The sequence below is a fragment of the Peromyscus californicus genome, unplaced genomic scaffold, assembly GCF_007827085.1.
Source record: "Peromyscus californicus insignis strain IS unplaced genomic scaffold, ASM782708v3 Scaffold_8__1_contigs__length_139910024, whole genome shotgun sequence".
In the NCBI taxonomy this organism is placed as follows: domain Eukaryota; kingdom Metazoa; phylum Chordata; class Mammalia; order Rodentia; family Cricetidae; genus Peromyscus; species Peromyscus californicus.
In genome coordinates this window covers 73,684,953-73,697,474 of record NW_026294606.1, presented here as the reverse complement: position 1 = coordinate 73,697,474, position 12,522 = coordinate 73,684,953, and the positions used below count along the sequence as shown (strand labels likewise).

The following is a 12,522-nucleotide window of genomic DNA, read 5'->3' as shown; positions in this document are numbered from 1 at the left end:
GGGCTCAATCAGGGTTAGGAACAGGTCGTTTTATCCTGACTCCCAAATTGCTCTTCTATCCAGACAAGCGTCTTGCTCCAGGCATACTCTCTGGCACATATACCATTTCTGACACAGCTATGGACAGACAATTCCATGTAACACAGAAGTGAGTTACTGCGCTGCCAGAGTAGAAGAGGACGGGCGGATCCTAAGGGTTAGGCTTTATTAGTCTCCTCGCCAGGAAGGAGACTTCCTGGGATTCAGCTGAGGGGACGGAGAGGGAACTGCTTATGGCACTGTGAGGAGCAATTCCTGCAGGGAAAGGCCGAGCTAGCTAATTCTGAGTCCACTTCCCTACCCTCTCCTGGTACTGCCACTATCTCCTGGCCATGAGAACGCTCTGGTTCATCCCGCAGAGTGCCAAAAGGAAGCAAGGGCAAGACTTTGATCCACAGATGTGTCTGTCTGAATCCATCTCTGTATCTGAGAGCATGGGTAAAGTCTGTAGGTCTGTTTGCCTTTAAGTTCATGAAAGCCCATCAACGCTGTGAAGGGACAGTATACAAACAGTAAGATATACATGTTCACATTATGGTCACACTGCTCCATAAGTCCACAAATGTATCCACCAGTAAACACCACTAAAAAGAGAGATGTTTTCTTGTCGTTCCAAATATTTCTTTCATAATCTCTCAAGTTCACAACCTCTAGCCCAAGAAAACCACCCATGCTTCTGTTCTCACAGGATACTTCCTCCTGTCCTAGAACATCATGCAAATGGAATCCCACATTGTCCATGGCATCTGGCTTCTTTTATTCAGTACTCCCAGCCCCAGTGCTGAGATGGAACTCAGGGTCCTGCATGAGCTAGGCAAGTGGTCTAACACCCCCAGCCCAGCCCGGAGCTTTTGAGATTCCAGCAATGGTAGTTCAGCAGTTCATTCTTTTTATGGCCAAGTGACATTCCCTTGTATGGACTTACTAAATGTTTTACATTTTGACTTGATTCTGGTGATCTTGCTCAAGTCACTTATTTCTAATGGCACTCTTACAGATCCCTTTCAGTCTCACAGGCAATTGTACTGTTTGTGAGGAGAGACAAGTACACTTTTACTTTCCTGCCATACACCTGCATTTCCTTTGCTAGCCTTGCTGCGCTCAATAAGATATTCAGTACAGTGCCAAATAAAGTGATACTTGACTTCCTTCCGCTTGGCTCTTGCTTTTACTGGGCTCATGTATGGGGTTTCACTAGCAATACCATTTCCTATGGGCTGAGGAAGGCGCTTTCTCTATGGACATTGCCGAGTGTTGGTGTCACGGACGGTGAGTTCCAGCATGTTTCTCTTGTATTTACTGAGAGGCTTTGCCTTTTTTATTCTGTTGATAGGTTCGAACATGCCAACTTATATTTCTATGCTAAAGAACTCTGGTATACTTGAGATAATTATCTTTTAATACATTACTGAACGTCATGACTATTATTTTGTTAAGGGTTTGAGACCTTTATTTTTGCAAGGGATCCTTTTGCAAGGAGAGTCAGTGACTCTGCTACCTTTGATTTGTTCTTAGGGTGTGTGCTGGTTAGATTTTATCAACTTGACACAAGCTAGAGTCGTCTGGGAAGAGCGAACTTCAATTGAAGAATTGAAGATCCTTCAGATCATGATCAGATTGGCCTGTGGGCATGGCTGTGGGCCATTTTCTTGATTAATGATTGATGTGGGAGGACCCAGCCTACTGTGAGCAGGGGTACCACTGGGCTGGTGGGCCTTGGTTTATATAAGAAAGCAGGCTGAGCAAGCCATGGAGAGCAAGCCAGTAAGCAGCACCCCTCCACTGCCTCTGCTTCAGTTGCTGTTTGGGCTTCCCTTCACGACGGACTGTGACTGGGACATGTAAGCCAAATGAACCCTTTTCTCTCCTGATTGCCTTTGGTCGTGGTGTTTATCACGACAATACAAAGCTAACTAGGACAGGGTGACAGTGACTTTATGAGAAGAGCTGGGTACTAAGCATCCTCCCTTACTGATTTCCCCCGCCCCCCTTTGGGCCTTTGAAGATGTCATTAAACTGTTTTCTGTCTTGTCTTGTTTCTGAGGAGAAGTGAGTATTAATCCTGATTTATGTTTCCTCGTAGAAAATGCTTCTCCCCCTTCTGTCTGCCTTTTCTATTAATCCTTGTTTTCTCTCGATCTGTTCCCAACATCCATTGCTGTGGTTTCCTTTTAGAGTACCAGCCTGGATATTCACTGGGCTCTTCAGTCTGTGGATTTATAATCTTCATCAAATTTGGAAAACTTGCACCCCCTCTCTCTTGTAATAGTTTCCTTTTCCCACGGACCCTTTAATACTGCTCCATGGGTCACTGAATTTTAGGTCATTTCTTCTTGACTCTTGGATGGTTTCTTTTGCTATTTTCTATTGCTCTCTTTGGCCAGTCCCTCATCTTTTAAGTCTATCCAGATACCACTTTTTGTTTTAACTATCCAAAGCTCTACCCTTAATCTCTTGTAGCATTGGTTCATGCTTTGTTCTAAATCCTTGAGAATAATTTGAATGACTTTTTTTTTTTTTTTTAAGATTTATTTATTATGTATACAGTGTTCTGTCTGCACATATCCCTGCAGGCCAGAAGAGGGCGCCAGATCTCATTACAGATGGTTGTGAGCCACCATGTGGTTGCTGGGAATTGAACTCAGGACCTTTGGAAGAGCAGTCAGTGCTCTTAACCTCTGAGCCATATCTCCAGCCCTTTGAATGACTTTTTGAAGTCTTTGCTACTGATGTCATTATCTCCATCACTTCTGGTTGGCTTCTAGTGGCTGAGTTTTCACAGATCATATATATATATATATGATTATTAATATATATTAATAGTAGTTTTTGATTAGACGTTGGGCATGGAGCATTAGCTTTCATTGTTTTCCTTACAGATTTTGAGTATTCTCCGACAGACCAGTTATGTGTGGCTCATTTTGTTACTGAGAGGATTATTTTTAACTTTTTGTAGAGAGAATCTAGGGTAGTCTTCACACTAGGGCTACTTTGGTCCAAAGACTGGGATATAGCCCTTTTCTAGTCTGTACTTAATGCTGAGGTACCCAATATGGCCGCTTCATTTTTGCTTGTGAAAACTTGAACTGCTCCAGGCCTGGGTGGTCTCTAGGAAGATTTTGGCTTGCTGGTTTACCCACATGGTCTTTACTTGGTCTACAGGTCTGTTCATCCTACACATACTTGGTTTATTACCCAATAGCTAGCCCACAGATGGACACAGTCCTTTCTGTACAGAGACATCTTCTATTTGGCACTCCATTCCACAAATGCTTGCTGCTTCAGCTCTCTGAACTATGATTTTATCTCCTTAGCCCAGAAGATGATCACAGGACTGCCCGAGTTTCTGCATTACATCTGGAGAGTACCTCCAGGCGGATGCATGGGTCAACTGGGGATTCGTCTCCTTTATCTCCATCCTTCTGAGCAACCCAGGCCCAAGTTCTCTGTTGTCCAGCATCTGCAAATCGTGCTCAATAGTTTCCAGTTCTCTAGCTGTCAACAATGGAATAGTGAGTGGAGCTGCAACTACTCCCTCTTAGCTAGATAGCTAGAAACACAATTTATTGAAAATGCCTGTGATGGTTTTATAAGCATACTTAGAATGTTCTTGGCCATTAAATCTTTAATTGGGCCAAGTGAGTTATCCATGTCAACTTTATGAATAATGTAGGAAACTGTTTAAATCTAACTGCCTCAAAATAGCCCTGCACCTTCTAAGCTCATCCCTGACGTGGTAGGTGAAACGATCCTTGACAACATGGCCAGCTGGCAAAATGGACCAGCTGTTGCAGTCTGCCCGGAACACTGAGCAGTGGTTATACCACAAACCAGGGAGTTTGGGATTGAAAACCACACCCCAAAATGACTCCTAACCACCTACATAACATTCCCCAAGGCTTCAGGGAACAAAATAAACACTGCCTGCTCATGGACACATGTCATCTGGGTGTTGTCTTAGCATCTTAGATAGTCTCTTGTCTGTAGATCTGACTGGAATTTGGTAAACTGTTCAGCAACTTAACTGTCAACTCCTGTATCAGTTCCTTTTATCATTTCTGCCTTGGTGGAAAAAACAGCCTGTCCTACAAGGGCCACGTTGTGGTGTGCTTTCCTCTGGGACACACATTCTCCTGACTATAATTTTGGTCATCAGAAAATAAAAGACTCTGGCATAAAAGATACATTAAGATAACTGTTGAATTATGTCAGGCTGGATCCTAGGGCTCTGGGAACTGTAGCCTCTTCTTTAATGTTGATCCTCCCTCATCAGAGGAAAAACAAGATTCCCAGAAACCTTAAAATTGTAACACTAAGTTCACAATAACCTGATTTTTTTTTAACTTATCAGGAAGCTGGATAAAGAGATAGGGGGCTAAAAAAAAATGTGAATTGGAACAATAGAATGTATCCATTCTCTTGATTTGGTGAAGTCCTGACTGTGGTCTCCACAGAACTTGTTTTCTTCCAGAAATACATTTTTCTCCTCAACTCAGAGAGAGAGACAGAAATGCAATCACCTCTGTGGATTTGGAGTTCTTTTGGAAAGAAAAAAAAAAATCTATGCACTGGGACATTCTGTAGGAAAGGAATTATTCACCATTAGAAAAAAAATGGTTTATTATTTATAAATCACATCAGGAAAAGTAATGGACAGGGATCATCATCTGTTGAAGAGAACATTTATTGAGTTACAGAGTTCTTTGTTACGGTCTTTGTGGACCCAGAGGTTACTTGGGAGTAAGAACACAGCAGTGGAAATATTCCATCAGCTTGTGGCTTGTAGCAAATCTGATGAAGCAGAGGAGCCACAGTTGATGAGCACAGTTTGGAGTGGTTTAAGTTACCATCTCCTTCTGGGCTTACGGAGCAGTGGCATACTCATTCGCATCCATTTTAGCATTTGTGAGAGCTGACTGATCCTGGCATGCCTACGAGGCTTCTCACTAGATTGAGCATTCAGAATAACATGAAAGCAGTAATTCTTACCCTGGAATATTCTAGAACCACTAGCCTACCTGTCAGTCCACACCACTGAAGTCAGACTGGCTGGGTGACTCAGTGTATGTCCTTTGTGAAGGACCCTCCAGGCGACTCCAGTGGGTGGAGTATGTCTTGTCTACCGATAACTCGTATGAAATTGGAAGACAGTGAACCACATGGAGAGGGACTTGGTTGTCTCAATGGCCTTATTGACATCCTTTCCCCCATCTAACCACTCCTTGTGTCTGCTTCATATTTTTATTCCTGAGAAGAATCTATCACTTCTGGAAATGAAATGTTCACATATGATGATCTGCTACAGCCTAGGGCTTATAATGATTTAATTATCTAATTATTGGAGCAGGCTGCCAAACACAAAAGGGTTCATTCAGTTTCACTATTTTATAACACAGCTCAAAGAACACTGGAATTTCTAATTCAATTTTTGTTCTTTTGAGACTCTTCTAGCGAGTTCTGCGTGTCTCTAATGATAGCTCTATTACTGGATTCATAACCACTCTGGAGCTGTATTTTATATTGGGTGCAGGATAATACAGGTGCTGAAGGAGGCTCAGTGCTGCCACGGCTTAATTATTCTCAATTGTTCTTGTATTAAATAGACTCCCTTGGCTGAAAAGACAGAAGTTCATGGAGGAGGGGAGCCTGGGACACTGAGAATACAAAGATTGGGGCGGAGATGAGGTGAGGATGACAGCCAGGTTAAGAAACAAAGCATGTATCTTCCCTCCTGTGTCCGCCCTGAAACTGCTAACACTTCTAAGCCCAAGAGCTCATTGCTCATTTTCATTTACTCCCAGAGAGAACCAATGAAGTCGAGCGTTTCTACAGAGATAAAGAAACTCATAGGGCTCAGCTAGTATTGCTAAACCTTGTTCAAGAACTTTCTTGTTAAGAACTGGACATGGGATGTAAGGTGGTAGGAGATCGCTCCCAACCATCCCAGAACTAAAGAAGGCCATGTACCAGCCAAGGAGGTAACATACCCACAGTAACAAATGTTTCTCAAATACTTATGAAATAGCTAAGGCAACTGTTTGTGCTTATGATAAAACAGTACTACCCATGTCCCCAAACTAACAGCTGTTCACTTTGGAGAGCAGTTAGGGCCTACTATAGATAGATTCAGTTTGTGGAGGGTAGGGGGCACCACAATGTGAGACTGTATAGGGGGCGTCCAATCAGGAACACAATTTCCAAACAGCCAGCAGGTGGAGCTAAAAGTCAGTTGCAGTGTGAGGAGGGGGCATGCTGTGGAATAATCCTTCTGTACATTGAAAATGTATTGCTCTCATTGTTAATAAAAAGTTGATTGGCTGATAGCTAGGCAGGATTTTCGGGGCAGAGAGAATGCTGGGAAGAAGGGCAGAGTCTGGGGAGTCAAGAGCCAGACGCAGAAGAAGCAATGTGTGAAGTTCATAGATGGGTAAACAAGCCTTGGGGCAGCACACAGATTAATAGAAATGGGTTAATTTAGTTGTAAGAGCTGGCTGAAGACAAGCCTAAGCTATCAGCTGAGCATTTATAATTAATATTAAGTCTCTTGTGGTTATTTGGGAGTAACTGCTGGGACAGAAAAACTCTGCTTACAGGGGCAGACTCCAGACAAACTGGGAAAGAAATTGGGAGGTGACAGGTGGTGTCTGACCTACATACCTGTCCTTTGGCTTTGGGAGCATCAAACAATTGAGTTTTAATTCCTCTCTAACACTTGAAAATGGAAGTGTTTTATATCAAACCTTATTTCCAGATTTTCTGGGAGTACTGAAAACATCCAGAAACACGGCGTCTAGGTTCACAGGGATAGGGATGGCTGGAATTGCGTGATAGCTGCTTTTTAAAGGGGCTGATTCCTTTGTCCCTCCTTGCTTCCTCTGTCCCTTCATTGTTAGGACACTGAGGACTGAAAACATTCTACTCTGTCATTCCAACCACCGACAGAGACACTGCACTTCATTACAAAACCAATTCTTTTTTATTCTCATTCTCTCCCCGCCCCCCTTCCTACCTTCCTTTCCCTTCTTTGCAGAGAGATGGCTCAATGCACAAGAGTACTTGCTGTACAAGTATGAGGACCTGAGTTTGAATCTCTAGCACTCAGATAAAAAACAGGGCATGGCTGCACAGTCCTGTGATTTCAGCCTTGGAGGACAGGACAGGTAGATCCCAGGCGCTCAATGGCCAGCCAGCCTAGCTGAAACAGCAAGCTTTGCTTCAGTAAGAGACTATGCCGCAAAGCAATACAGTGAAGAGCAATAGAGGAGGAACCCCAAGGTCCTCTTCTGACCACTGCACACACAGGTGCATGGGCACACACCTGCACACTTACATGCATACACCACACACATATATGTCCACCCCATACACATGAAGTGAAAAAAAAATTTTTGCAAGGAAAAGGGAAGTCCATCCAAGATGGACTTTCACAGATGCCATGACTCAGAGGTGATGTAAATAAAGATGCACCAAATGTCCCAGGTTAGGTCTAGGACAGAGAGAAAGAGTGGTGGATGGTGGTGTCTGAGCACTAAGCAGTGTGGGCTGTTTCATCAATCCTCACCATGTACTCCAGGGTCTCAGAGGAGGTCTTCCAAAGCAGCTGCCCTTATTTTACATTTTAATTTTAATTGAAAGTAGGAGAGGTGGTTTGGGGACAGGATCTTATCATGCAGTAGGCTGGCCTCAAACTCATGATCTTCCTGCCTCCCAGTGCTAGGATTAGAGACCTGAGTCTCCACACCTGGCTCTGGCAGCCCCTTCCCCTTTCCCACTGCTAGACACTGGTGGCGGGAAAGCACATTCTTAGCTTTAATTAGGTGGGGAAACATGTTGGGTTTATGCCACTGGGGTGCTGAAGTTACAGTGGTTCAAAGTCCTTTCCTGCCTCTACCTCACCACGTGGGCATTGCTTTCACTAGCTACAGAGGAGCCCCACCCATGTGGCTGCCCCAGCTCCTGGGTGTGTTCAACTTTTAACAATATTTGGATTATGAGCTTCTTAAAGGAGGCCAAAGAGATGTCTCCATAAAGCCCAAGCTAGAACTATGCCCTCCGTGTCCAAGTCCTTGTCAAAGGCAGGGAGGGTGAGGCTGCGCCGGAGGCAAACAGGTGACCTCATGCCGTGTTGTGCCTCCCAACTCCTTAGGACTCAAGCCAGGAGATGGATTATCCCACTTTGCCAGATTGACAGTGTTTGCTGACCAAGACCTAGGATGGGAAGGGTTATTTTTGCCTTCCCTTTGATCCCCTATTTCATTTCATATACTCCTCGGTGATGAAAAGGACAAAGGAAACCTGGAATATACCACCCAGATAAAATGCACATGTTCTGTTCTCAACACATCATCCACAGTAGCTTTTGGTTTTTTTTTTTTTTTCACCCTTATTAATTCATCTTCTATGCTAAACTCATGGTTCTTAAGGAGGAGGGGGAACTGTTTCCTGAGAAGGAGGGATGAGCTGACAGCCTTGGCTGGTAGCACGCTCCATGGGGCAGCTCTCTTCCATAAAAGCAGGTGCTGGAAGGTTCCTTCTCTCACGTAAAGCACTTACTGCCAAAGGGAATTGTCATACACTGGCTATAGTTACAGGGGAAGTTCTAGACCAGGCTTCCGGGGAAACGAGGAAGCTGTGCCGTTATGATTACATGTGTAGGACCTTCAATTAGCTCCTGGGGAGAGTAGGTCCAGGGGCCCAGGGAAGTCATGCAGGGCTGGGGCTATGGGGGAGAGAGAAACCAGGTCAAGAGCCACTCAGATAGGGGACACATCTGTGAGAAGTACCTGGAGTTGCCTCATTTGCTGGAGCTGGAGCCTGAGTTCTGCCACGTTCCGCCTCATGTCAAGCAGGCTCATGTGGATGGATGAGGTCGCACCGGCAGGCAGGGGTTGGCTGGGGGGAAGTGGGGACTCCAAAGTGCCCAGACTCTTCCCAGCAGAAACATGGACCATTCCTATGAGCAAAAAAAAAATAACAAAATAAAAAAAAAAAACCAAACAGCAGAGGCCTTAGAATGCAGACAGCACCTGAGCTGTGAGGCCTATCTCCATACAGATGACTAAAAAATTAATTATGAACAACATCAGGAAAACAATAGGTCACAGAATGCTAGGAGTTGCAGTGTGTAACCATCATGTTCTAGAAGCTTCACTGTCGTGAGATGGCAGAGCGGTACTGTAAGCATGATGTCATGACAAGGAAGCTAAGTGTCTATGCTGCTGCCAGCCCCTCTGTTTCCATCCATTTCCCCTCCCTCTGGCCCTCTGGCCCTCCCTCCCTCCCTCTCCATCCCCCTATGCTGTGATTTCTCCACCTTCTTTTTCTTTAATTACACAAGGTTTCACAGACAAAAGCTGAAAAGCATATAGGACAAAATATTAACAGCATTTCTGGCTGCTGGTATTCCAATAATCTTATTGCTAAATTTTAGATTTTTAAAATCTGTACAGCATATATGTATATATTTCTGGGCCTTCACAGAGCATGCTGTGTGACTGTCCCCTGCTGGCAGGTGGACATGGGACATGCTGGAGACGGGAATCAATCAAAAGAGGGTACGCTTGGCTAAGTCCTCACAGGTTTCTAAATCTGAAAGAAGTAAGATTTCTGTGCATTGTCACCCTTGGTAAGAAAACACGATTTTACTTAACAGTTCTTCAGGAAAGGAATCAAACCTGAAAGGCAACGGAAAGAAACGTCTAGGCTGGGACACAGCTCGTGGTGGATTACTCAGGCCCGGGCTCTGCTCCCAGCACTAAAGGGCTGATGTGGAGAGGGAAAGCTCCTCAGGTCTTCTCCAGCTGCCACAGTCGCTGTCTTTGGTTCAACTTACATATGATTCGTACATTTTGCGAGCCCACTAGGGAGGGTCCTGAGCTGGCATATGACTTATAGAGTCAGCAAGGTTTAAAGAACCTTTACTAGATGGTTCGGGCTTTTAAAGAGAATGCAAAGATATGGAACAGCCCCAGAGTAAATGCTGAATCTCAGTTTCTCTCTCTCTCTCTCTCTCTCTCTCTCTCTCTCTCTCTCTCTCTCTCTCAAACACACACACACACACACACACACACACACACACACACACACACACACACACACAGATCTGGCTATTCTTATGGAACAGGCCCCCAGAGTAAATGCTGAATCTGTATCACCCATCACACACACACACACACACACACACACACACACACACACACACACACACACACGGCACTTCTGGCTATTCTATGAGCCTTAGCAGTTGTTCACACCATCACCAGTCAGGACTTGAAAAACTTATACGTGTCCCTGTCCCTTACACACAGATCAAAGTCACCCTCAGGAAAGTCAATATTTGCCATGTGTGCAGCTGTTGAAAAGACTGTTTTCCACTGTGAGGTACAAAGGAAGAGAACATCCAGTGACATCTCTTGCTACAGCAGTGTGTCATAATTAACTTAGTGTCTTCCAAGGTCAGGTATTCTGACAGGGAACAGCTATCAGTTCCAAGTTGTCGCTTTTGAATCAGACAGCTTATGCTTTGTCTGTAGGCAAAGATGCATGTGTACAGGCTTGCGAATACTCCTGGCATTACACCACACATCACCTGTATAGTAAATGGAACTGCCATGGTATCGCTCTGTTAAAATGACACTGTGAATGTCAGTCTGTCCTGGCAGTTCCTCAGCCAAATGAAGGCCCATTCCTCCTACATACCTTGTGATCCTTGTATGCTCTGAGGGTACCAGCTTACCTCACCAATTTTATTTATTTATTAGTGTGTGTGTGTGTGTGTGTGTGTGTGTGTGTGTGTGTGTGTGTACATGTCGATTCCTACCTTCCAACTTTCAGTGGGTTCTGGAATCAATCTTGGGTTTCCAGGTCTGCACAAGAAGCACCTTTACCCGCTGGGCCAACTCTTACAGAACACAGGCTCCAGTCTGCATGTTTTTGTTATAGCTGAATGCTGACATCAGGCTTCAAAAACATTTTCAAAAACCAGTTTCTTTCTGGAATTTCTAGTATTTAAGAATCCATCTTTTTCAGTAACATCTGGTTCTATTGCACGTGGTCTTTAGTTCCACCAATTCATTGGCATGGCTGCTCATCAAGGGGCCAGCTATGGCCACTCTCCAGGGAGAGTGACTTCAACTAGCACGCCATTGGTCTGCCAGTCACTTCTCTCCTTTCCTGTCACACTGAAATGTCTCTCCCTTGGCTTTTCTCTCTGATGCTCCAGCTTCATCAGTCTGTCTCTTCTCCAAATCCTCCCTCCGTCAGCCTTTGAGACCCGGCTGCCTGCTCTCCTAGGTCTGCTCTTCTCACTGGCCATGGCATCAGGGGCAATTCCGTCCTCTTCCGCTACCTGTCCAGCTCCCCACACCACCCTCCCCAGACGCCACATACCAATGGCCTCAAGTCACCCTCAGCCTCTCCTACAAGCAGATCCAATTCATTATCTCCTCTTACCTCCCCCCAAACTGTCTCCTAGCCATTTGATTTTAGCTGAGGCCACTATTATCCACTTCAATATTTAGGCCAGAACCTGGAAGCCATCCTCACTGTCCACTTTGCCATGTATGATCTTGGGCAAGCAAGCGCTTAACCATGTTCTTTTTGTACTTGCTTAGATGGGTACTGGTGCTACCCTGAGAGCTAAGGAAGTTACCACCTGTAACTGCTTAGCCTAATGTCTGGCGAAGAGTGAAACTTACTGCCCTTGGCTGAATTCTCTGAGCGGAATGGTAGAAAGGACCATCTTTCCCATCTCCATCCAGAGTCTCAGCAAGTACAGAGCATCGGGGGTGACCAACAGCCAGCAAGGATCTATAGCAAGGGCCCTGAAATGTGGACTCAGGATGGAGAAGATCTAGCTGCTGAGGACGCCAAGTAGGTCCCCATTCACACTGGGTCACAAGACCTGGAGTTGGTCTGCCACACCCACAGATGGGGAGTCACATTCAGTTTCTTGCCAAGTCTAGCAAGAAGAGACAACATACGGTTTGTCCCCAGAATCTTAAAATTATAATTATTATAATCCTCCTCCTCCTCGTGTGTGTGTGTGTGCGTGCGTGTGTGTGTGTGTTCGTGAGCACACATGCACGTGTGCACACTGTTACAGGTCAGAGTACAACTCTGGAGTCTGTTCCCCCCTTCTACCCTCTGTGGGTCCTGGGGATTGAGGTTGCCAGGCTTGCACAAGTGCCTTTACCCATTGCGACATCTCACTGGCCCTTGGTAAGTTAGATCTTAATATGAATTTTAACAAGCATGCACGTGATGTGAGCTTAATGTACCTTGTTGTGGCAGAGCTAGCACTGGTGTGAGATGTAGGAAGACCGACTGTCAGTAGCTAGTGTTTTTAACTCACTGTGAGTCTGTTTCTCGCCATAAGATACAGATGGCAACGTCTTCTCCTCAGGGTTAGGTGTGCTAACTGAGACAAGAGACAATGTAACACACATGGTATGCCTCAGAAGTGGGAGATGTCCTCTGCTCTCT

The 12,522-nt window shown here is 45.0% G+C and overlaps 1 protein-coding gene across 20 annotated transcripts in view; it reads right to left on the bottom strand.

Moving 5' to 3' along the window:
* Kiaa1217 (KIAA1217 ortholog) overlaps nt 1-12,522 on the bottom strand; it is an 807,432-nt gene that overhangs the window by 28,335 nt on the left and 766,575 nt on the right. For all 20 annotated transcript variants that reach the window (XM_052729451.1, XM_052729450.1, XM_052729448.1 and 17 more), the window contains one exon: nt 8,823-8,992. In XM_052729451.1, coding sequence (XP_052585411.1) covers nt 8,823-8,992 — 170 coding nt within the window. The remainder of the gene's footprint in view (nt 1-8,822; nt 8,993-12,522) is intronic.